Below are 26,666 nucleotides of genomic sequence, written 5' to 3' on the forward strand. Positions count from 1 at the left end.
TGGTTACAGAATGGAAGCCACCTTGTACTGCTGGTAGTGAAATGCTCTATCAAATATATGATGCCGCTTCCTGAGGGCGAAAGTTAAACTGATACAAAATGAATGTACACTCTGGTTGCAGGACAGTTCAAGGAATGTGAAATCCTAAGGGCTATGCATATTATGACCACTAGATGGCGATGCTGTTGCAGTGATGAGCACTGACAGCGTAAATGCACCTGTCAGGGAGCGTTAGCCTCGTCTTTACGTCACTCCACGCGGCACGCACTTCGTTATTTGCGCTGTTTTCACGTGAGCGCGCTACTTCACATGATAATCTGTCATTTCTGTATGTCTGTATTTCTTGCTGCAATTTCTGTTGATGGTCTCAATGAAATTCTATCTTTAAATAAAGTAAAAATATATATACTCCATTCATATATATTCCAAATTCCAATTGACTATTACAGTCACATACATGAAACAGGTTTGAACCCATCTAGGCGAATTTGGAGTCCTTCTTGTAGATTATTAGTGATTCTTATCAGTGACTTGTAGTAGTTTGTGGAGACTACAGCCCTTATTTGCATTTTACATGCATTTTTGTATGAGACCTTCAACAGACCCATATTGAACAAAAAACATGCATTCATTCAACCATGTCTAACTGCTAGTAAAACAAATATTTACTATATTTGATGCATTTCCTCTGTAACTTGAACTATAACAAGCAGAATGAAGACAGGAAAGGGGGTGTGACTTGTCACTCTTATTTTCACTTTATTAAATATTATTTTAACTTCTTTGTGTGTCATTTTCCTTTATTACCACTGATTTATGTGTACTTATATTCTTCTACTGATGCGATGACTATGACTACTATGACTTGCTATTCTCTAATTGTTAATCTTTAACTATTTATACAGCTCCATTATACCAATATGAATAAAACATAAAGAGAAAAGAGAGAAGGACACAGAGATCTGCATGTACTGAGGACTCGCTTAAAAAATGCTCTACAACTCAACAGAGAATTACTGAACTGTGAAAACTGGGATCAAAGATCAACATTTTTCAAAGAATGTTGTGAAGTGACACAGTGGGGCTGTGGAATTTCACAAATATTATTTGGCTAATTCAGTTTTATTTAAAACCTGACAGTGTTACAAATGCTACATTTTGTTAAAAAGTTAAAAATGACAATACATTCTAACCAGTATCTCTGTTTACTTACTATACATGCGAAGTCAGTGCTATTTTTGGGTTTGTGGATGTGTGTGTCTGCATGTGAGTATATCTATGGCTATGAGTGCGTAAGTTTGCATGTGTGGGCGTATATCTGCATGCCTGTGGGTTTAGCATGATCCGTTTGTGCGTGTGCATGTTTGTATGCACATATTTGAATGTGCATGTGCATAAGTGTATGTGCACACGCAACTCCAATTTGTTCCACCAGTTACTGTCAGCTGACAACAGAGGCGGGATCAAACCCAGGCCACAGAGCTTATCTTACACTCAGCGTAACTACAGATTTACCTGGGAGACATACAACAATTCAGTTTGGATTTGACCAAATTCAACCAGTCATCCATCAAGTCAAGAGTTAATGAAGCCTTTTCAGTTCAATTGCCTCAGGTAAAAAGCAGTTTCTATTAATTGCTGTTTTTGTTCATTATAAATCATTAATCACTAGATAGCAGTGAATTAGCATTTTTGATCTTGCATCTTCAATCACCGTCATATGTTATAATCCAACTCACTGACAAAGCATACACCCACAAGCGCACACCTGCAGAAAACTACACAGCCTTCTGCTCTTTGTTGAAGAAAGTATCATTTATTCATTATTTACACAATTTACAGACATTGGAAAAGATTCCAAATGAACTGGGATCAAGTGCTCAATTCAGAACATAGACACAGGAGGAGTGAAAACGACAAACCCAGGACAGCTTCAGGGATGTGCTAATACATACACACACACACACACTGGGCTGGGTCCCAGTGATGCCCATTTTGGTTATGGTGTTAAGGTGCTCTGTTAATGTGGCCACATATTTTTCCAGCATTGCGTGGACATTTCTGTTTCAAGACCACCTTAAAAAAAGCCATAGTTTACAAGAGGTTTTGATTCAAAACACTGTAAAAATAGAAGAGGTGGAATCCTGATTGACAAAGGCAAATACAAACAGCCCAGTCAGGGCCTGTTACTAAGACACAGATACAGATGTGTGCGCACAAACACGCACACACTTCCCTTTGTGGATTAAGAAGGATTTTAACTTCCGCCCAGTAGTGAAAAATAATTTATATAATATCTGATCAATTTGATACTATGAGGTAAAACCTGAAGCATCATCAACTGTTAATACAAGTAGAGGCCATGTTGATCTTCCACATAAGTCCGGTATCAAATCACACAGAAAATGCACTGTAAACCTTGACTTAAACCAGTCCATCACTGTGTGCAGGGTACTGCACATGCACTTACAGAACAATGTAATTATAAAACAAGTGAGCAACCTTAGTGGCATTACCAAACTCATCACACATGGTCATTTACTCTGGTCTATAAATTTCAGCAAGCCTTGCAATTTTCCATTCCTGAATTGGAAAAAAATACAGGAGTAGCTTTGTGGAAAAAATGCAATCCATATATGAAACATAAAATCCAAAATGTTAGAAAATAGGTCATATGCATATATTTATATCCTTCATGTGTTAGAAAAATACAAATCAGACTGATTCTTTGTAATATGATGCATTTGTCACAGAATATGCTATAAAATACATAGAGTTTCAAACATTCCATAATATGTAAGTCAAATTTTAGACTTGTTCCATCAGATTTTAGGCTGAAAAAAGTTGTAGTATATGCTGCTAACAGCATGCATTTTGGATTTTACATTTTACCATAAACCTGTGAGTGTTATTGTGTTGTGAGGCAAAGTCTGTGATATGAAATCCTTCCAAGGTGCAAAATGAAATGAAGTCACAGCTGAGATGACCAGCAGAAAGGGGGACAACTCCTGTCCTTCACCCCCCCCCCATCCCACTCATATACAGCTAGCAGGAGAAACTGATTTCGATTCTACCTCAAAAGTCAAACGACAGCTCAGGTGAATCAAATCCAAAGATACCTGGGCAGGTGTTACCAACGAGCAATAAATCACCTGCCGTGAAAAACATACCCAATGCTAACATGTCAGGAAATCTCCATCTATAAAGGTTTAGCCAATCACAGTCAAATGAGAACAGATGATGTCACAAATAGTCCAATCACAGATGATTGCCTGGAGTTAGTAACAAGGTGTGCCATGTCATCTAGGCTGCTTTGACTATGATTGGCTGAAGTGGCATAAATATCCGTAATATAAATGGTCAGTAATGAGGGGGTTTGTGACTGATGCCATGCGTCCTTCACTGCTTACTCATGCCACAGTCTATTGTTCTACTGACCTGTTAACCAAGGGCTCACGTTTCATACCAAATGCAAAGATAAGGATGTGGGTTCCAGCAGAACCTCTCCTCTGAAGGGCTGGTACCTGCACCTCTACCCAGCCAGCCACTCCCCTGCAACATTCTCACACACTGAAGGGCAAAATGTTCATCAGTGAGTATGACGAGAAAAATCACATATGGCCCCTTACAGTACGATAGTCACTTTATACAGAGCTGGCAATGGATTACAAGTAAAACACCTAAATCAAAACAAATCATGAAAAAAAACAAGAGCTTTCCCAAATACAGAACTAAATCCTTTTTGTTTTGTGCACAGAAATATGGAGCTTCTGTCTGACTTCATCCCAGGGACTGTGGAATAAAGTGATTGGTCAGGCTACCATGTGACTGAGCTTTGGGTGGCCCAAACACAGAGTGAATCTTAAAGCTTGTGATGTCCCTCCACCAATCACAGCAATCATTTCATTGAATAAAAGGTGCATCTGCTCACCAGATGATATCAATTCCTGTAAAAAATACTTTCCTCCAACATGGTGTTTTGATTGACACACACCACCCCCCCAACTGCTGCTCAAATATGAAATATGATATTTTTGCAATATGTGAGGAATAATTCCTTTTATTTGAAAATACACACTCCTAGTTGGGATCACATGGTGGATGTCACATGGTAGTTTGACCCATCACCCTCCACCCTCCCACAGGCCATGAGATCGCCCCCCACCCCTCGCTCTACCTGCCCCCGTACAGGTGGATTTTGGTGAAGGAGATGGTCTCGTAGGGGCTCTTGTGGCCCTTCTCGTAGATGACGTAGATGTACTTCCTGTCCTCCGCTGTCTTGCCCACTAGTGATGTCATAGCAGAGTAGCCACTCGGCCCAGCCCATATCTGCACGGCTTCCTTCTCCCAGGAGGATCCATTTGTCAGAGACCAGCGCAGAGTGAGATTAATCCCTGAGAGAGAGGAAGAGGGAGGGAGGGAGTGGGGGGTATGACTGAGCTGTAGTTCACAGAAATGGCTGATATAAATCTCTGCACCTGCCAGCATAGAGTGCATGTGACAAAGAGTGCAGACCCTGCAAAAACTGACATCGCTACACATTGCCTTATCATTCTCCACCACCTCCTGCACCAATCGCAAACTGAGAGGATTTGGATGCTGTGAAGTACGGCAACTCCTCTCCTTGCCCCACCACTTCTAACTGAGTGTTTTGGCACAGATGGCACTGTAACCCCGCCCCTGCCCTGCCCCAGGCCCCGCCCCTTTCTTACTGTGCTGCGTGTTGGCACAGATGGTACAGTAACCCCGCCCTCTGCCCCGCCCCTCTCTTACTGTGCTGCGTGTTGGCACAGATGGTACAGTAACCCCGCCCTCTGCCCCGCCCCTCTCTTACTGTGCTGCGTGTTGGCACAGATAATACAGTAACCCCGCCCCCCGTCCCCTGTCCCCCCAGGCCCCGCTCCAGACTTACTGTGCTGCGTGTTGGCGGGGTTGGTGAAGTAGATGACCCCCTCTTTCTGCAGTGCGCCGGCTGCCACCACCGGGTCCACCAGCGTGTTGTCGAAGCGCAGGTTCTCCAGCGGGAGGGACTCCCCCCCGTCCGTGCTGCGCACCACCACCCGGCAGCGGCAGTGGTAGTTATTCTGGTTCCGGGCGTTGATGACGATGCTGCCGTCCTCCATCTCCATTGGCTGGGGAGGGAAGGGAGGCGGGGTTTCAGATCTCTACTCCGCTGACAGTGTATGCGGTTTGCTCTTCCGGCAAGCGTTGCTTATCAAGTGTAACATCGTTTAACACAGGCAGTGTGGGGTGGTGGGTAAAGAGCTGTAGCCAGAGGGTTGCAGATTTTGTTCTTATGTGTGGTACAGCTGTTCCTTCTGCAGAACGCAGTGCATAATCTGGATTTATTTCAGAAAACATCCAGATGTAAAAATTAATAATCTGTAAGTGTGTACTGTGAGCATCACCCTGCAAAAGTGTTTGAGCTAAATAAATGAAACATGGTGGGTGCAGAGGAAAGAGAGATTATTAGCCAGTGTCTGCTGCTTTTTCAGAGATGTCCACATGGTGACTTACAAGTGCTACTAATTCCACATCTTCCATTTGATGATACCCATGCCTTTATACAACTGGTCTCCTCAAGAGCAAATGAAGAACAGTGAGTGACTCCACTGCACCATTCCCCTTTCCCTCCTCTACCCCCCCCCCCCCCCTCTCCCTGACCTGACACTCGTCCGGGTTGAAGTCCAGGTCCTGTTTGGGCTGGTTGTAGGGGATGCTCTTGAGGGCGGCGCCGTTGTTCCAGGTGCGGCCGTGATCATCGCTCAGAACGCAGAACACCCCGTCGCCCTCGATGGACCCGTGCCCACACACAACCAGACGCCCCACGGCGGGGGGGTAGCGCTTCTGTGAGGGGGGGGGTGGGGGTGTGGGGTGGAAAACACCAGAGTGACTCCAATCTGGCAGATTCTTCTACTCTTAATTACTGCGACCATTAATAAACAGCTAGTCGTTCTTAGCAGCAAACACACACACACACACACACACACAGACACTAACACATGATCACGGATACACACACATAACCACACAGACAACCACACGCACACATATATACATACACTCAACCACAAACAAACACACATAACCGAAGAGACAACAGACACACACCCAAGTGTGTACACACACACACACAGATGCACACAAACACACAGGCACGCACGCACACACACACACGCGCACGCACGCGCACACACACACACACACACACACACACACACACGCAGGCACGCACACACAAAAACACATAAGCACAACAGTCACAAATGCATGCGCACACACATGCAGACGCACCTGGATGCCGTATCCCGGGCCGGGGGCGAAGCTCTTAACGCCCAGCTGAGTGGACAGGTTTCGGGGCAGGCTCCAGGTGAGCCCGTCGTCCCGGCTCTCCACCAGCATGGTGCTGGACGGGTTACAGTGGTAGCGGTGGAAGCACAGAGAGTACATGAGCAGCAGGGAGCCCGCCACCTCATCCACCACCACCGAGCCCAGGTTCAGCCCGTCCGCCAGAGCGCCGTCGTCCACGATGAACGAGGTGGGGGACCAGGTGGCCCCTGCGAGGAGGAGGGGGAGAGAGGGAGGGAGGACACAGAGTGAGAGAGAGAGTGAATGGGGGAGAGACAGATACAGACTGAGCAATCAAGGCAGGCTGAGGACACAGCATGTGATCAATCCCATTGTGAACAATGCATAAGCATGCATATCACATTATAACCCGTTTAGAGGGAGGTGCAGGTGGGGGGGTCATTCTAATATATAATGGCGACGTAAAGGAGGAGGGCTCTCATTAAAGCTGCTATAAAGAGCAACACTGATTCAGCAGGCCTATATTAATAACACGCTGTGTGAGAGAGATAAGGACCTACAGTCTGCACAGCCCATAGCGGGAGATTATTATTACTATTATTATTATATGAGAGCAAGGCATTCAGAGCTAAGCTGCTGATATCACTTCCTTCATTTGGACCGGATTGTGAAAGTTCTGTTTCTGGCAGGCAGGCTGGATCAGGCTGGGTGGAGCCAGATTTGCCCTGACAGGAAACAAGTACCGTCATGCACTTTCCTACACAAGTGCGTTATACACACAGACACACACACAAAGACACACACACACACAGACGGAACTGAGCTGAGCACGATGGGGGGTGTGGGGTGTGGGGTACAGGCGGGGTGCCGGGAGGGGCGAGGACGGGTTTACCTCGGTCGGTGGAGCGCCTCACGGCAATGAACTTGGCGCCGATGTCGCTGGCACTGTTCTTGCGGGCCTCGGCGAAAGCCAGCAGGCTGCCGCTGGGGGTGAAGGTGAGCAGAGGGATCCGATAGGTGTTCACCTCTCCGGCCCCGCCCCCCACCCATAACAGCTGCTCGTCATACACCAGCGGGTCTATCTGAGGGGGGGAGAGAGAGAAGAGAGAGGGAGGGAGAGTTCAGGTGAGAGGGCAAGAGAGGGACAGACGGAGGGAGGGGTAGAAGTTAGGGAGAGAGAGGGGGACGGGGAAGGAGAGAAGGGAAGAGGGAGGGAAGGAGGGAGGGAGATGGAAAAACAGTGACAAAGAGATGGGGGAGACACAGGGGGGCAGAGAGAGAGAGGAAAGACAGCGCATGACAGAACAACAAGAAAAGAAAAAGAGGCGAGAGGGAGAGCGAAAAAGAGAGAGGCAGGGGAACAAGAGAGTGAGAGAATGTTTCAGAACAAGACACATGGGGAGGGGAAAAGACAGGGAAAAAAAGGGAAAAAAATCGAAATAAAATGATAAAGTATGCAAGAACAAATCTCACATATGCCTTTTGTTTACCACACTTCTTCAGGCTTCCACAGAGGATCAATCAACAATAACCAAACAGTTAAAGCGTAAAAGAGCGTAGAAGAGCAAGTATGGTGCAAAGCCTATCCTTTGTCCTTGAGTCTACATTTTGTACTTTGCCGTCTTTCCGGGAAAAGCAAGCTGGTAATGGGCACAGGAGTTGAGAAAAGACATGGTGAGTTTATTGGGTCCTGTAAAGACAGTTTTTACAGCTGACAGACAGACAAGCACATGACCTGCAGCAGGTGGGTGCAGGCCAGCATGAAACTGTGAGGAGGAGATAACGTCTGCCAAAACCAACTCTGAACTGCCTAAGCAAATAGATATTGGCTCCTCTATGTCTTTCATGGTTTACTTATTTTGCATATGCCAGTATCCAGAGCACCTTGCATAATATGAGGTAGAACTACCTCTTAACAGCATGACGAAGGTTAATTACCCCTGCCCTGCATAACCACAGCACCGCTACACCACTCCCTCTGGCGTTTCACCTGTACCCTTCCAGGTGTCTCAGCGCCATGCCACACGGCTGCACCCCTGCGGAGAAGTGCGGTATTACGTCGCACTACCTGTCCGCTTGCTTTTCTTGGTCTAACCAGTTCCCCATATCGGCTCATACCGAGACAAAATGTCACTTAAATGTCACTCAGACCGCGAAACCTAAGATCTTCACACTCCCACAACACACACTCACAAACAAGCATACTGCCATTATTCCACAGTTCCGCATTCCACCGTGGGACCGGTGTCACACACGGGGGTGGGGGAAATATTGTCAGCTAAAAGGGAGGCAAATAAAATAGCATCACAATCACGCGGCGAAATTGCTACCTCGTGACTGAGATACAATAATGTTTTATAATTCCATCGCCGATCTGAGGAACGAATGCCCCTGCATTTAAATATCATCCGTCCAAATACGACAAATCAGGAAGCTTCTATATGGGCATCATCTTACTGTGGCATCATCAGATTCGTTTCATAAACGAAACATTTCACCATTTCCCTATGCAAAAATGCCACTAAATTTTCTTTAAATGCTTTCTGTTGCTAGTTCTTTTTGGGTGGATTCACACATGCTTTATTTGGAATAAAACGCGTGGTCAAATAAATCCAGTCGCATAAATATTGTTTTGAGATAATTGATTTGTAATATACATTTCCCTTCAGTATGCATTTATACTGTATATAAAATAGAAAACACCGCAACAGAACATCAACTATTTTCCACAGATGTCGAAGTAGCTCAATAATTCCAACGTTATTAAATCAAGCTGCAACCTGACTGCAAAGAATTCGTTTAAAGGTTAAAGATGCTGAGAAAAAGGTCGGGAAATGGAGGAAAAACCTTAGCTAACTCATCAGACTTCTGAGAGGGTAGTTTGAGGATAGATAAACTCTGAACACGCGTAGCCGGATGCAGAGATCAAGAGCCCGGCAGTCTGACACCCGCGAAACACTTCGCAGAAGCCATGCTCCGCAAAAGAAAGGAATCGCTACTGTAGATAACTTCACTCCGAAATAAGACTGCAATTCCGCGGTGGCTTAAACGAAAACAGCTGTATAGCTACCTGTCCGTATGCTGCGCACAGATAAGGAATTGTCCAAAGGGAAAGCACGAACAGAAGTCGTGTAGATCTTCCTACTGAACAACTCCGAGCCGCGCCGCAATCGATCCGCTCTGCTGCGCTCATCCTGAAACTGTAAAAGTTTTTTAGCCTGTCAGGCTGCTATATTTTAAACGGATTCCACAAGAAGCCGCACAAACGTTAGCAAAGGAAATGACTACAACCACCCGGAAGGCAATAAACATGAGCAACAAACGAAACAACTTTGTCATATGATCGTGTCCTTTATAGTCACGTGATCTGAATTGGTCACATGAGACAAACGGGCACAAAAAAAAACACGGAAAAGGACGCCATTTTGGCTCAAACGCACCGCTTCTTCCGCATCCGTGCCGGAAGACATTGAGACAAAATGTCCGAACAAGAATCATGTGGTCGAGATGTGTGAGCTGGAGTGGTGTTGCAAATGACTTGGCATGGTCTACCTTTAAAAACCACTCTGTATTATATTTGTCGGTGTGGTGGACGTTATTGTGCGGCTAACTGAGTGAACTTAAGAACTCATAAGAACACACGGTTTGTTCTTCCAGAGGTTCAAGCCCGTATGCACAATCCATCATCCAATCCTTGTTGAAAGACCAGTAAACCAAGCAAGCTTAACTTATGCTTTCTACGATCAGTAAATAAGCCAGCATTCCCTCTACATGTTCACTGCAGTGTCATGTCATTGCGCTTACGTTTAATTAAAACAGATTTGATTTTCCTTCAAAATTGCTGAGGTTTGGAAAATTATTTGAAGGAGGTCCTTGTTTCAGGTTGTGCTGTCAGACATGTACCTTACAGAGCTGTTATTCAGAACAGTTTTATTTGATTAGAAGAGCAAAATTACCCAGATAGATACATAAAGCTGCAATTGCCTCTTCATACCGCAAGATGGAGTTTGGAGTTCATTTTAGCCAGCGCTTACAGTAAGCGCAGAATATACCGGTGCTTGGCGTATTTCACTTTGCACGTGTGTGCGTGTATGGGTGTGTGTATGTGAGTGTTCTCGTGTGTCTGTTTGTGTGTGTGTGTGTGGGTGGGTGTTTGTATGTGTGGGTGTGTATGTATGTGAGTGTGACTGTCTGTCTGTGTGTATGTGAACGTTTGTGTGCGTGTATGAAAGTGTAAATGTGTGTCTTTGTGTGAGCCTGCATTCTCCTTTGTTTGGGCATGTATGAGTGTTACGTACTCTGCATGAGATGTGCATGCAGTCTGTGTGATTGTAACTCAGCTGAAGCGGTATCGTTGCTCACGATTCGACGGCATCCACTCTCATTCCTCTGCCAGCCCGTTTGTGCAGTGTCCCAACTCCAATTCTGCAGACACGAGGCACAGCAGACACGCACTGTGCTGTAAAACAAGACCCCCTTTGGTGGGGGAGAACATACTCAAAAGAATTACTGTGTCGGCACATTCTTACCCAGACATACACAGGCATATACACACACACACACACGCTCGCAAACACGAACACGAACACACACACACACACACTCACAAACACAGGCACACACGCTCACCACGTACACACCACACGCACTCTGTCTCTCTGTATGGATTTCAGCTCGATTAAATATGCCTGAATGGCATGCATTAAATTCTGTTAATAATCGCCAAAGTGTAGTATTCATTAGCAACAAGTACAACAAATAAGAAATAAACAATACGTACACATTTACTTCAAGAAAATGAACAGATTAAACTTAATTAATTACAGTTATAATTATGATGACAGTAACTAATATAGAATAATGAATTTATAATAAGCAGTAACATTTGTTTATCTATGTAATTATTTATTAGTTATGATTCAGTGCCTGGTGGTGTCTGCTTGTTCCTCAGGCGATGGCAAGCTGAGACTGCTCTGCTAGTGGGGATGATGGTTCTTAACCTAACAGGGCCTGCAGTTTTCACAACACTAAAAATATTCATTCATCTCTGAAAATGTATTGTGAGGTGTTTTCCATATTTCTGAATAATTTTCACAATGTTGGAGGAAGAGCTTCTCTTCTGTTTTGCAGTCATCACAGAGAAACCTCTTCTGGTAACAATGAACCAATATTAGCCCATTCAGCTGCTAGGGTTCACTGATTCTGTGAAGATTACATTACATTATTGTTGTGTAGCAGATGCTCTTATCCAGAGTGACTTACACAGGTTACAGTTTTATCCATTTATGTAGCTGGATATTTACTGAGGTAATTGTGGGCTAAGTACCTTGCCCAAGAGTACAACAGTTGTAGCCTAGCAGGGAATTGAACCAGCAACGTCTTGGTTATGAGCCTTGCGCTTTACTACTACACCACACTGCTACCCAAGTTTCTTTTGGGATTTGGGGTCTTTGTTCCAATATTTCAGATAGGAGATGAACAGCAATGGATTCAAACCACAGTTTGGCCTCACCTTGTACCCCAAGTAAAGACTTCTCTTCTTTCTGTGCCCGATTTTATTCCACACCTGGTTTGCAGATATGCCAGTTTCTTCATGCCATAAATCTTATCCCTCATCACTGTGCAGAATTTTGTAAGATATAGGCCTTCATGCCAGATTTAATTGATTGCATCAAATACTTTCTTCATTTACATCTTTGGTGTATGTTTTTATGTATTTAGGCATGTAGGGTGTAAATGTGATGTGAAGGTGGCCAATCTGACTCTTACATCGTGTTTATGCCTGTGTGTGGGTATTAAGAAAATATGGAAAGCCTTTTCCAGGGTACTGCGCACACGGACTCTTCAGTAGCTACTGTGGTCATATTTATCTTCATTTATTTTGTAAATTGGGTCCAAATGTCAGGTAAGGAGCCTGTTTGTAGAACCAGGTTGAATAATCTGAGTCAGGCCCTCTGCAGTTTTTTTTTTAATTTTTAAATTTTTTTAACCATGTTTAAGCATTACTGCACTGAAACTGATGCTTAACAAGGTTTGAGTTTCTCAATCAATTTCTCTCTCTCTCTCTCTCTCTCTCTCTCTCTCTCTCTCTCTCTCTCTCTCTCTCTCTCTCTCTCTCTCTCTCTCTCTCTCTCTCTCTCTCTCTCTCCACCTCATTCCGACAACACATTCCTGCAGTCATGTGGCCGAGCTGATCCAAGTCACAAGCTGAGAGGGAGAGAGAGAGAGAGAGAGAGAGAGACAGAGAGAGAGAGAGAGAGAGAGAGAGAGAGAGAGCAAATGAAGAAGACAGAGGGAGGGAGGGCGAGAGACACAGAGGCTGGAGAGGCACGATATCGTGGTAATGTTTTTAGGATGTGAGAAGCACATGAAAGAGGGAAACCGTCTCTGGCTGGTAGTAAGAGCGGATGGATCAAACACCCTCTCCTGGGACTAGCACTGAGGGTAGGGAACTTCATATCATGTATTATGCTATGCAGTACCAGCCGGGCCTACTCTTTCTATCCTTTTTCCAGGCATGTATTATATTCCGTGAAGAGATATGATGTCAGTTCAGTGCGATGTACAGTTGTCTTACTGTGTGAGAGGGAGTGCGGTTTGTCTTTTAGCCGTGTCTGTGAGGACGGGAGCACACAGACAGGCTTAGAGGGGGGTAAAATGGAAGCTACTCGCTAACCTAAAATACCCTCTGACCTCATCTGGTTTTAGAGCTGACAGTGAGAATCATTTGCCTCCCATAGAGTCAGAGGAAATAACAGACACACACACACACACACACACTCATGCCTGAGCACACACACACACTAAAGCTATAAAGAGGTGGAGCAGAGATGGCTCAAAACTACACCATAGTGAAAGAGAGAGATGAGCCTGCCCTCCTCTTTTTCACACATCTACACTAAAATGTGTCCACTCGCAAGTAATGAAAGTGAGAGAGAGAGAGAGAGAGAGAGAGAGAGAGAGAGAGAGAGCACAAGAGAGGAAGAGACATCAACAGGGAAGTCAATGGCGTGGTCTCTCACCATGAAGGGGCGGCTAAACTTCACAACATTAAAAAAAGAGAGGCGTTCATGACTACCCTTCAGGTAGGTGCGCTTGACTTACCACTGTAGAAAGTCTTCGGCGTATCTGTGGGTGGTACAGCACTCAGGGGTATTTAAGATTCCCGTGCACATTACAGCACGACATTCCCCATACTGGGTCTGCTCGGTGTGAAGACGTGGCGAGTAAATTGGGTACAGTTTGCCATAACACAGCATTGGAGAGTTGACTAGGACACATGAACAGCGGAAAAGTTTGTGCCGTTACAGCCAAAACTTTACATGCAATAATCTCAACATAGACATGTAGGATCGACTAGAGTTGAAGTCAGATTGTTACTTCGCAAATACTCACAAGCTTATGCCTTCAGACATACTCCTGCACGACAGAATCATTTATTTCCAAACATGGCAAGTATCTTTGTAAGCCACAGACAGTATAAATTGTTGCTTTATATTTTAGTCACAGGTGGTATTGCAATGATTTCTGTGTTTATTTCGTACACACGGAGAGAAACGTCTGAAACATGCAGCTCTGAAACAGAAAGCACCAGTGCTTAAGAGGATTTCCTGTCATGAACGGCATAAGTTACTTGTGGTTGTTATAACTGTGCTTGCAGAATGTGTAAAGCTTCTGCTTTCTCTTAAATCTAGTCCTTCAGGCTTGGGACCATATGACTTATTAAAGCAATCACAAAATTCCCAGCAGCAAGTAACACTCCAACACAAACCTTATAGTTGAATGTTTTGTGTTTAATTCACAAAATAGATGGTGTCTGAACATAGAAAAACCCAAAGCCGGTCATTGATGATCATTATCTTTTCCTTTCTTATCTTCAGCCCCCATGTATTCTCATGCAATCTGACATACGCTTGTCTTTAGGGCTGTGTGCGTGAGAATGTGAGGTAATGTAAAGCCTTAATGCCTTTAATTTTAGGCTTTGCTTTAGTTATTAATTTGTTGTGGTTTTGATTTGTTTCCAGATCTCTGGATCAATCACACACCATCAGCACCACAACACTGGGTCATGCCACACGCGATGGGTGACCAGGACACCCCCAACGCGGGCGCCCACCCCAGATCCTCAAAGACTCAATCAGAAGGCAGCAGGGCACCCCGGTGGGCCAATGGTGAGCTATCATCAAATGGCACAGCATCTCAGAGAAAACTGACAAACTGTCTCTATTATATCCCTTTATCATTCACATTTTCTGTCTCTCTCAATTGAATTCAGTTCAACTCAGTTCAGTTCAACTGCCTTTATTGGCTAAAGTGCACACATTTGCTCAGACAACAAATGATAAAACACTACATGTCTCTAGGAAAAGACCTGCATGTTAAAATAGTTATAGAGAATACGTGGTATTGGTCTTTGTATCCCGCACTGTCCCTCGGATTGTGGAGAGGGCACCATACCGTGCTGCCACCGCCACACATTCCCGCCTCTCTCCTGAGGAGAATGGCCGCCTCTCTGCTCTCAGAGCTTCTCAGTTTCAGGGCAGGTTTCCTTTATTCTGAAGAAGTGCAAGGCCCCTGTCTCCCTGCGCATTTCACAATTATTCAGGAAATGCAGCTGTCTGTCTCTCTCTGAAAATGGCAAAGTGAGCACAGCCTGTCCTGTCTGGGTCGCAGGGTCTGCCAGTGTCTTCTGCTCTCTAGACCAAGGTTCCACTCACTCAGTCGGTACTCTGTCAGTGCTTTTCTATAATTTATACTTTTTAAAACCATTGTCAGATAGCCTGCAATGATATACACTCTTTCTGTGGCCCCAGAACATTTGTGTTTTTGTTTGTGTGTCCCAGTAAGCAAGGTCATTTCATTCGTGTTGTGTTTTTCAGATTTGTTTGATTCAGGCTGGTTTTGTTCCTCTTGTGCTGCTTGGTGTTTGAGGGTGTTATTATGGCAGGTTCAAGACCAGCTGGCTGGCTCATCTCTAGGTTCAGTTCTTTGCATTTTTGGAGCTTTGAAAAAATGACAGTGAGGTTTGGTGTTTTTAAGGTGTAACCTGCCAATTTTGTGTATTGATTAAAAGTGTGTTTTTTGCCTAATTCTGCCTTGGATTTGTGATACACAGTTTTTTCCCTATATGTGGAGCTCTTGCTAAAGAATGCCAAGTTCCTCTGAGGGTTTTTCCAATCTTACATTTCACTACCACATAACCAGCTGATTCCTGTTCCTGTATCAATGGATATCATGTAAAACTGTAACCTATGCAAGTTGCTCTGGGTAAGAATGTCTGCTAAATGCCAAATAATGCAATGTAAAGTATTTGTTGCTCAGAGATATGAATCATTTTTTAATTATAAGTTTTGTTTTCTTTTGTACTTTCTGTCAGATCCATGGTCTGACTGTAATTGTCCAGTAAATTCAGGTTCAGTTGCAGCCCAGCTGCTGTTCTGTGGGCAACAGCAGAACCAGGTCATAAGCATATACCCTGCAATTTCTTTGTCTTTCACTTCATTTTCCTTACATTTACACTGATTCATTTGGCGGATTCATTTTTATCCAAAGCGACTTACAAGTGAGGCAGAGAACAAGAAAAAAGCCATTCCCTTTGAATTTTCTTTGACCACACAAACAGACACACACAGAATTAAAAATCAGTCAATGCAATTGGAGCTGTGGAAAGAGACGTTCTTTAAAAATTAAAGGTTAAAACATAATAGTTTTGGGGGCAAAAAAGAAGAACTCTCGTCTCTGTCAGGGTGTGTATATCACTCTCTTCCTCTCTCTTTCTCAGAGTGTGTCATACTCCTCTCTCTCTGTCAGAGTGTTTAATACCCCTCTCCCTCTCTCTCTCTCTCTGTCAGAGTGTGTAATACCCCTCTCCCTCTCTCTCTGTCAGAGTGTAATACCCCTCTCCCCCTCTCTCTGTCAGGGTGTAATACCCCTCTCCCTCTCTTTTTGTCAGAGTGTGTAATACCCCTCTCCCTCTCTCTCTGTCAGTGTGTAATACCCCTCTCCCTCTCTCTCTCTCTCTCGCCCTGCAGGTGAGTGCATCCTAGCGGTGCCTTGCTCCTCATTGCTGAACCCCACGTTTGATCTGTCATCTTACAGGCCTCGGCTGGAGACGGCAGGCTTTCAGGTCAGAGTGTGTCCTGTTTGCTTTCTCTCCCTGCACCCCTCACACCTCTCTGTCAACATCAAACAACAGCTATAGGATTCAGTCTACAGTCTGAAGTAGTCTAAGTATCTGTCTACAGCTAAAAAAGATTTTAAAAAAGTTGACCAACCTGTCTTTTCCTTGACTGCTGTAAAGATGAATGCTTCTGCAGTTCCTTTTCACATTGTTTAGGATCAGTGGCACTTACAGTACATGATTTTGCTTATTTGGATGATACTGCAAATGTCATATTACAAAATCATTACACTGTTTGCTAACCCGGGGTTATCTAAGTGCATATTAGATAATCTTTAATTCACTCTTAGTGCATGTTTTTCTTTGGCTTGAGATTAGAAAAGTAATTGGAAGGTGTGACTGAACTGTGGACCTCTTTGGCTGGAGATGAGAGAGCTCAGAGACGGGGAATTAAGTCTACGACCTGAACGATTGTGTCTCCGTTGCAGATCCCAGTCCAAGACTTTGAGGCCGCCCTTCAGACAGCGCTGGGCTCAGTCTCTGTGCGGAGATACCTCTTCTTCAACTCCGCCATCTTCCATTTCTTCATGGCACCGGTGAGGGAGATAAGGCACCGCATAAACCTAACCTGACGTGTTTCTTTACCGTGTCATAATATCACACGACATCAGAACAATATCAGCTCACGTTGTGTTCTGAGCAAGCGGAAGTGGTCTGGTGTTATCTGTCAGTGGATTGCTATTGGTCTAGAGCATTTATGTAGTTTTTTCCTTTGTAAGGCTGCAGACATGATGTACAGCACCATTAGGTGTAGTACATGGTGAAGCACTATACAAATAATGCGTCTTATTCCTATTCTTATACTTTTTCTTATTCTTTTTTGCTATCTCAGCAACAGTTTGCTGATTGGACTTTTTCAGGCCTTTGCTTTTGGGTTTTGGAAGTGTAAAATTGTATTTGAACATACCTGCACCCATAAGTCTCTTTAAACATGTTCTTTACAGAACACTACTTGCACTTTTAGAATGTTTTTTTTATCTGATATTTGTTCATACAGCACTTTGGGCTGTTTGACACTTTGTATGAGATCGGATCAGATTGAAGTTAATCAAGCATTAATCCAGTAAAATTCTTTGTTAATCTTTTAATGGTGTTACCCTCTGGGTGATCTGTAAGCCTTTTCTTTGAAAGCATTTATTCCCTAAATTTCCCTGAGATTTCTGATTCTCGGAAAAAAGGGAAGTATAATTCAGGAGAGTTTGTCCAGGAGCTGTCCTGACTGCAGTAAGGCGATTTGTTTTCCTGGCGTGATGCTTTTTTATGCGATTATTTTCGAGGTTTTTTTTTGCGGCTTACTGCCAGGGTCCATTTCTGACAGCACTTTTCCAGCGGAGCCCGTTTTGGCCGTTGCCCTTGCATTGTGTGTGCCGGCTGAAATATGTCATCGGCAGAGAGCAGTGATGTGACTGCTTCGGTGGAGTGTGGCTGGAGGCTGCAGACGGTTCCTGCAGAACAGATAACCTATTGATGTTAATATGGGGCAGTGCCGGATTCACGCTACTGTCTCCTACACGGCAAGGTCCAACATGAAGGCCTCCCTCTGTCGCTTATCACATTCTTCTCCACACTTATTTTCCAATGGGTTTAATCTAATTATATCCTACATGCTTCTCTCTCTATCCCACATTTTAAAAACATTTTAAAAAGGTTTTATGACATCGTAGCAAAGTTCCTGTTTTTTTAATGAGATGGTCGATTCTTCATGGTTCTTTAAGGGGTATGAGGTCCCGCTTTCTTTTCATCCAGTTCAGTTCAGTTGTGCTTTATTGGAAAGACAAACTACAGCATTATTGCCAAATCAGTAACAAGCAATGTAAACTATACCTACAAATATACATATGCATAGGTATTTTACATGTGAGGTAAACTTTGAAATAGTGTACTAACATAGAAAGTTTGAAAAAGCTAAATTGATAAACTGTGATTTTATGAACAACAGGTACCATAACAGTAATAATGCTACTGATAGCAGTAATACCATTGTTACTGTTCAGAATCTCCCTTACCTGCTACAGAGTGTGAGGGCTCAGTCTCTCTCTGTCTCTCTCACTCACAGATTCAAGAATTCAAACTCCCTTTATTGCTTTGACAGTTATCCGGTGTTGGCAATACATTTAAGCATGAACGTGTAGTGAAAAGGACAATGTAAATACAAGTAAAATAATGATAATAATCAAAAAAGAAAGATATAGAATTAAATCAGGCTGTTTTTCTCTCGTAGGTGATGTATGTGGTGGTGTGGTGTGGGGTGTATTCCACCCTACACCTGTACCTGAGTATCTACCTCACCTCTTTCTGGATCCTCTGCCTGTCCGTCAGCCTGGTGGCCATCATCATCACCTCTGCCATCATCCTCATCCTCAATCACAGCAACAAACAGGTGAGCCTTCCTCCCTCTGTGACCCTACAGTCTGTGCTGATCATCCAAACTGCAGCTGAACTGCAAAGGTCACTCATTTCTCTGTTGCGCCATTCAAACAGTAAAATGTCTGAATTTAAATTAAATTATGATAAAATACCAGTAAAACATTGATCAAAAAAGCCAGTGTCACAAAAACCACCTGATAGACCTTTTATAAGGGCATAAAATGTATTAGGTGCTACCACTTGTAAAGAAAAACCACTAACACTAAATTGTGTTTGAATGTGTTGGGACATTGTCATGGAAACACACTTTTGCCTCCTCTACCTGCAGATCAACATCAACACAGACGTCAGGCTGATCCAGGTGAACGAAAGGTTAATGAAACACAACCTGCTGGTGGGCGTGGCAGACTGGGTGCACCACTGCACCGGGATTTTACAGGTAACCTCGAGAGAAAAGAGAGCAAATCAAACCAAGAACACCTGCAAACTGTACCCTGATCAAACCAGGAGACTTGGGCAGAGGTTACACCTCACTGGCTATGTCTTTTACCTCTCTCCGAATGAGTAGATACTGGACAGAATACATACCCACCAAAAAAGACAGAACGAGAACATCTTTCTTTCCACAGTGTAATGCACGCTGTTTTGTTCCTACCTTTAATTATACTGCCAGCAGGGGGGCGTCAGATCCATTTGACCTTATGCAGCTTACTGCTTTGCTTGTTTCCCACCTCTGACCTTTCCTTACAATATTTATTTCTGTCTTACACTCTCTCCTCTCTCGCACTCTCTCTCGCCCCTCTTCCTGTCTGTCTATCAGCGAATCCCACACGGCAGTTCCTTGTTCTCCTTATCGATGGATCTCTCTCTTTCCTGATTGCTTGGCCTTTCTGAGTCTGTCCTCTTGTCTCCCAACAGTGTTTCAAGGTCAGGGTGTGTTGCTTCCTAGAGCTGCACGGAGTATCACTGTGGCCTTATTGTGCCTTTTTGATCCTTTTTTATTGCACGCGTTTTACTGGGCCATCAAGGTCTCCAACCTCTCTAGTTGGTGGTTCTGGGTTCGCCTGTTTATAGTGACAGGGTCAGAGATTCCTGCACCCCTCCTCCCACCCCCTCCACCCCCGTTTCTCTCCTTCACCCCCCCTCTCCCTCTCCCTCTCTCTCTTTCAGTTGTTCTGTGTGTACTGGGACCTCTCCCCTTGCCTCTCAGCGCTGACGGACACTCTGGAGGGGATGAGTTTCGCCAGGCGTGAGCTGCAGGTACGCGTGCCGAACCGCCTGCCCTAATTCCAGGGCGACCCACGCGGCAGATGGCACCAAAGCTCCGGTCCGTCTCCCGGGCTCTCCCTATTTAGACTCACCAGGTGGGAAGCAGCTGAAAAGAAGGGAAGGAAAAGGAGAAAGCAACAGTAGCAGTGATACACAGAAAGATCCATTTCATTCGGCGTTCCTGAATAAACTAACCCGCCCACCTTTGTACACTGCCCTGAGCAATGCAGTGCTCTGGTGCAGCTCTTAAGGAGGTGGGCTGGTGCAGAGATGGTTGCAGATTGTATTTCTAGGCTGGGTGCTGTTGTGTAATTGTGTTTCAGTAAATAACCAGCTGTGTAACTGATAAATATGAAAATGTAAACAATGTCACACTCCCTGGATGAGGGTATTGTATCAAACACAGTATGTAACCAGTTCTGAACACATACTTAACTGAACTTGTATGGCAAACGTCACATCCATAGGATATCCGTGTCAAATTGCCGAGGCTCATTGCCTGAGAAGAATTCATCACAAACAGTTTTCTTTGTTTGGAAATGTGGGCTTTGCAAACTGTAAGTGCATGCCTGAGGCCTACCAGCCTTATCCTCCAGGGTCTCCATGTTCTTGCCCTACTGATCAGCACTCACTGGTGCCTCTCAATCTCTCTTTCAGTCCAAACTCCACAAAAACATGTCCCACCTCAGCCTCGTCACAGAGGTCACACCCTTCGACTCTGAGGCCGGATCAGCCAGTGAAGAGGGGTCTGAGGAAGAGAGGCCGCTGTTGGTAGAGAATGAGGAGAGAGCACGCAGTACCACAACCAACCAGCGGGAGGAGACAAAACTCACCAAGGACTACAGCCTGGTGCCACACCACTCCCTCTCTGCCCAGGTTTGCGATCACAGTATACCATATTTCACTCATTTTAAATATTACATTGCATATTGTTAGAATAGCACATGCTTCCTCATATTTAGAAAATGCTGTTTCAGGCTACATTTATCCCTGGAACTATTACTAAAACCAGTAAAGTTATTACGGTTTCCATTATTAATGTGTAATATGATATTATCTTCTGCAGGCCACAGCTCACCAGCTTTTACTGACGTACAGTGCAACCTATGTGAGGCTCCTGGTGTCTGAGAGGCTCCCCCGCTCGTCACAGTGCCCCCTGTACTCTGGGAGGACTCATTGCAGCACTGCCCCTCTCTGCCTCTGTCAGTACGTCCACAGAGGCGTGCTGAGATAACCTATAGGGTAGAGAGGGCAGGGACAGGGTGTGCACGAGACAAAACCTGGGAAAAATACAGCATGCTGGAACATTCTGGAATACTGTGACAGCCATACAATGGATGGAAAAATACAGATAAATCAGTACTTTTTCATTGTGACACTTTATTATTTTATTAAAGTTATATTGTTATTATGGTTAGGAACAAAAACAACAACAACAATAATAATGGTAGTCACTGTCATTCTCATGGACTATTATTATGATTATTACTGTATTATTTCCTCTTCTTGTTGCTCTTATCATCATTATTGGCGTTCGTGTCGTTATCACACTTTGATTTAAGCATCTGTAAAGTTTGTTTAAAGGAACACTGTACAGTATTATAAAATGGTAATGGATTTCAAAATGAAATTGCTCTTTTTAGTCAGTATTACCTGTGCTGATGTTGTTTTCAGACTTTGACTTAAGAGTCTGTATGGCTTATTTAAAGGAACGCTGTACAGTATTATGTAATGGAACTTGATTTCAAAATGAGAATGAGAAAGCCACTCAGACACGTTTATGTGATTGTACTGCTAACTGTCTAATACAATACAGTCTTCTTTCTAGTCCCCTTGAGTCCTTAATGAAAAGAACACTTTTCTAAGATTTGGTAATGAAGTGACACGGGCAAGACAGCAGTTAGGAAATGAAGGAAAGAAAGAGAAAGAGAGAGAGAGAGGGAGAGAGAGAGAGAGAAAGAATAATAACCTGATCTGGGCTGAATTAGGCCACTTCCCTTTCCTGCTCCTAATAGAAAAAAGAGCAATCAATTTCAAGATTCATCTAAACCAGGTTATCCCACAATACCAAGACAAGACACTGAAGGCCAACCAGCTAAGTTCCCACTGTTGTGCTGAAAACAACTGTTTTCCCAAACCATTGAATTTTTATTTGTGTACATGTACAGGCTTTATTAACTGTATAGTGCCCTGAATTCCTAATAAGGGCAGTCTGTATTGTGTCTGTGAAACTGCTGAACGTTACATATTGTGTATTTATTTTTCTTATGGACCTTTATTCACCGAGTACGTCGTGTTTAACCAATAAGGAAAGGTTTTAGGAAGATCTTTTGATATGTGTGAGCTACTGAACACCCCCCCGCCCCTTCCTCTTCAGGTCGGGTAACAGATGAAGCTATCATCTTCAGACCGGGTTTGGTTCAGATATTAAAGTGCGTGGGTCGGGTGGGGTTGGGCTCGGGTCTCAGTTTCAGGCCTGTTTGGACCTGAGGACAGCGTACAGTGCCAGGGTGATGGTGACAGCGAGGAGGGCAAACTCAGAGCGACGGTGATTAGTCTGCTCAGGATATCAGCTGTGCGAGGAGACCCGCACACACGCAGAGAGAGGGGCGGCACAGGTCAGCAAACGGGGGGAGGAGACATGTAGCAGAGGGGGGAGTGGCACAATGGGAGGCCAGATTAAACGATCACAGAGACGCTGGGTCTCTTTGGGAGGCTAAATGACCATCTGTGATCCTGCTGGCACAGTCTGCTCCATCGTTCTCTCTCTCTCTCTCGCTTTCACTCTCGCTCTCTCTCTCTCTCTCTCTCGCCCCCTCTCTCCATCCCTCAATATTCACTGTAGCTACAGTCAGTAAGCATTTCAGTGTCTCTCACTGCAGTGTTAATGTACAGTAGTGTCCAGTCAGTCAGTCAGTGTGTATATACTGTATTAACCCCTCTCTCTCAGTGCAGTGTTAATGTACTGTAGCGTCCAGTCAGTCAGTGTGTATATACTGTATTAACCCCTCTCTCTCAGTGCAGTGTTAATGTACTGTAGTGTCCAGTCAGTCAGTGTGTATATTCTGTATTAACTGCAATTTACAGGTACCGTTGTGCCAGATGCATCCCTTATGGAAACTTAGATAAAGCAGTGGAAAAGAGCACAGGTATTTTAAGATTTACAGTCTATCCTCACCTAGAGTTCATATTATAACGGAGAGAAATGGAGAGTGTGAGATAGAGGGAAGCAGAAAGAGAGAAAAAATCGGGGCATCTATAAATAGCAACTCTGAGAGGAAAGGAATGGTAAGGCCAGGGAGAGAGGGAGGGAGGGAGAGAGAAGGAGGGAGAGAGAGAGAGGGAGAGTGAGAAGGAGGGAGAGAGAGAAGGAGAGAGAGAGGAAGAAGGAGGGAGAGAGAGAGTGAGAGACAGAGGAAGGGAGAGAGAGGGAGGGGGGGGGGGAGGAGAGGGAGAGGGAGAACTCTGCTCTCTTCTTGCACAACCAAATATTTTCTCCTTTATTCAAACAACTGAATTCATACGCAGCAAAAGGTACCAGTTACATACATGAACATGAACGTAATCAACATCAAAAAACACAAATGTACACACGAGAGTTTTGGCAACCTTTTAGAACAAGCAACCCGCTACGTTTACAAGCTCAGAGAGAGAGAAGTACCAAACCGTGAGGTAACTACTGTCCAAGTAACTAGTTACATTTCCCCATTCAAAGTTTTCTCTAACAGTAACGGATTACTTCATAAAACAATTACTCTGAGAAAACACGGCACAGGGCTATACAGAACAGTTACTTGCAATGCTAGATGTGAACCTAATTCTAAAATATGTATGTACATTTGATTTTATTGTGCAGAAATAGGGTCCCTAGACTTCAAGGTTATCATTTCATGGAAAATTAAAGCGATAACTTGCTCGAATATAGCCCAAATAAGTAAGATCACGTGCACTGAATAATATCATGAATGAATTATGAATAATATTATATTATCAATAGTTATAATAACAAGGCATTATTTATGAATAATAGTAAAATAATAAATCAATTAATAAATAAACCTGGCACACTGTTGGTTTAATTAACATATCATTCACAAGATTTAGACAAAACTATTAAGCTTTTATAATAGAATTATATTCCTCCATTTTAAAAATAGCAGTGATTTTTTAACCTGACCGTTTTACTCTTTGCAAAGGGGGTGGGATGAATGTCAGGATCGAGAGATTCATGGTACTAAGTGAGGGAAACAAAAATGGCCACCGAGGAAGAGGAAGCGAGAGAATGAGGAAAGCATGGAGGATAAAGAAAGATAACACTCTATATACACTTGGCTTTCCCTTGAGCATTCATAAGACACATTCTCATTCAGTTTCATTCCACCCTGCTGCCGTGGCCATGGTGGAGTCACGGCAGCCATTTTGGCTCTACGACAGAGGCAGTTTTCTGCAAAACCAGATGGAAGATTGGAAACAAAGACAGCTACGGAAAGGGTCCAGTTGTTGGTTTGAATGAAGAAACTGGGATGAGAGAACAACGACCCCTTCAGAGCTTCGATTTGATGAGACTTATCGCCTATGAGAAGAAAATGGATCCAAAATGGCTGGGGGGAGATTGGTTCCAGTTTCCAGGTAATCATGCTGAAACATGGGTCCTGGAATTGGCATCATGTGCAACCAAATAGCAAGCAGGAGTCAAAAAAAGCAGAAGACAGGGGTCCAGGGGTCCGGGCAAAAACAAGGACACTGTGCTGTCCATCCTTGCATCCTCACCCACCCACAGTGGTCCTTTTCGAGAAATATTCCTCCCTTAAGACCCAAAAATCCTCCCCCGTTTCTCTTTATTATCCAGCAATACTGGCAAATCTTCCACATGTTTCCAGAGGCCATTTTATCCAAGGGGCAGTTCTGAGCCTCTCCTGCTGGAAACCAAACTGTTACCACTGTTAACTGTCTGCAACAATTACATTATGAAGGGCAGTGCGCTTAAAATAACCCGATCAATTGATTCACCCATTGGGCATGTTGTCCAGCAGTAATTTTTGACTGTCTCCTCTTATCCTGTTGTCTTAGCCTGTACAACATGTATAATGCTAATTTTCTATATTTATCATTATTGTCATTTTGTGAAATTTAGCTATTTTTGTTTTTTTGCAAGGCCGTATGTGTGAAAAATATCTATCTGTTAGCAGAGGAGTTTAGTAATGGCTGCTTTTTTTTTGGATGTTTTGCATTATTATCTTCCTGTGAAACTGAAAGGTCATTTTGTCACTAAGTGCCTTTAATCAATAAGGCTTTTAGGCTTTGAAAGCTTTTTTTGAACAGACACCTACACATACCTCTGTGTCTTCCTCTTCCAATCAATTACTTTGTATTTTCCTCCACTGCCTTCTAAATGGATAATATCCAGCTCTGCACATGGATAATACATAAAATGGAAGCTATATAAAATCACCCGGGAAAAGGGTGTCTAATTCTCTATGCAAATAAATAAAAATACACACTCAGATCAACGGTGCTACCTCTGAAGCTGTTTCGGAACTGATCCGCATCTGCGTGTCTAAACACTGTCTGCATAAACATAATCTGGCAGCTTTTTCATTGGCGTAACTGTAAATTTATGTCAGCATTTGGCTGTTGGTATATTTGGCAGTTTGTCTGATGTTTTCGATTGTCTGAATCCTCACTGACTTCCTTTCCTACCTCTCAGCAGTTCAGAAATATGACGGAGTCTCACTAAATGTGTACAGACTGACAGTACACAGGCTGGCCTTGGCAGTTTGTTCTGTAGATAGATAGTTGTCATCCTGCTAAGAAGAATTAAATATAAAAAAGCTATATATTGCACATATATTTAAAGAGCAGAATATAAAAACAAATGGATTTCAATAAATACAACCATGATTAATTATCCCTATATGACTAATATCCATCTATCCATCCATTCTCAATGACTGCATTATGCTATGCAGGATTGTTAATACTACGTTTAAAACACAAAAAAACCCATACATAATAGAGTATTTTCTACTGCCAGACTATAAGTGTCTTCTGTGTTTTATAACGCATTTGGCAACTCTGCAATGATGTAGGAAGGTAAACTACAGTGTAGCATGTACCTGCATAAAAGGTGTTGCTCAGTTCAGAAGTCTCCTCCTTGACTTGCGAAGACGCTACATTGATCAGTGGCTATCAGACAGGACCGTCTGTCCTCTCGCACGTCTGTCAGTCGGATATGTGCGGATCTGCCCAGCAGGCTATCAGCGGCGAAGGTGATTGGCCGGTAACTGAGTGCAGCAGTGGATTGTGGGTAACGCTCATTGTGTGAGTCTCACTTGTTTAGTTTATTTATTTATTTTTTTTTGTCCCTCAGTCTGCGTGCTGTGATTTCTCATTCTGCCCAGTAAGAGTGTGTCTGTGCCGGTCAGCGCACCTCAGTGCCCGTGTTCTCCACCCTGGACAGCCCCAAATACGCCCCCCACCCTCCACCCCCCACCCCAAACTTGCATCCGCCCCCCCCCCCACTCCCCCCACCCCCCGCCCT

At 43.9% G+C, this 26,666-nt stretch overlaps 2 protein-coding genes across 2 annotated transcripts; one reads left to right on the plus strand and one right to left on the minus strand.

The window, feature by feature from the left end:
* Positions 1-3,991: 3,991 nt before the first annotated feature.
* neu1 (neuraminidase 1) lies at positions 3,992-9,615 on the minus strand. The gene is made up of 6 exons (XM_036515712.1): positions 9,380-9,615; positions 7,202-7,391; positions 6,295-6,557; positions 5,665-5,847; positions 4,913-5,132; positions 3,992-4,394 (listed from the first exon to the last, which is right to left on the minus strand). The coding sequence occupies exons 1-6, from the start codon at positions 9,500-9,502 to the stop codon at positions 4,174-4,176; spliced, it is 1,200 nt and encodes a 399-aa protein (XP_036371605.1). The 5' UTR covers positions 9,503-9,615; the 3' UTR covers positions 3,992-4,173.
* A 3,654-nt stretch (positions 9,616-13,269) lies between these two features.
* On the plus strand, positions 13,270-21,404 carry LOC118769276 (transmembrane protein 268). The gene is made up of 9 exons (XM_036516323.1): positions 13,270-13,394; positions 14,334-14,480; positions 16,341-16,435; positions 16,918-17,025; positions 18,711-18,869; positions 19,185-19,295; positions 20,027-20,116; positions 20,783-21,001; positions 21,192-21,404. Exons 2-9 carry the CDS (start codon positions 14,378-14,380, stop codon positions 21,357-21,359), a joined length of 1,053 nt encoding a protein of 350 aa, XP_036372216.1. The 5' UTR covers positions 13,270-13,394; positions 14,334-14,377; the 3' UTR covers positions 21,360-21,404.
* Positions 21,405-26,666: the final 5,262 nt, after the last annotated feature.

The sequence above is a fragment of the Megalops cyprinoides genome, chromosome 21, assembly GCF_013368585.1.
Source record: "Megalops cyprinoides isolate fMegCyp1 chromosome 21, fMegCyp1.pri, whole genome shotgun sequence".
Taxonomy (NCBI): Eukaryota; Metazoa; Chordata; class Actinopteri; order Elopiformes; family Megalopidae; genus Megalops; species Megalops cyprinoides.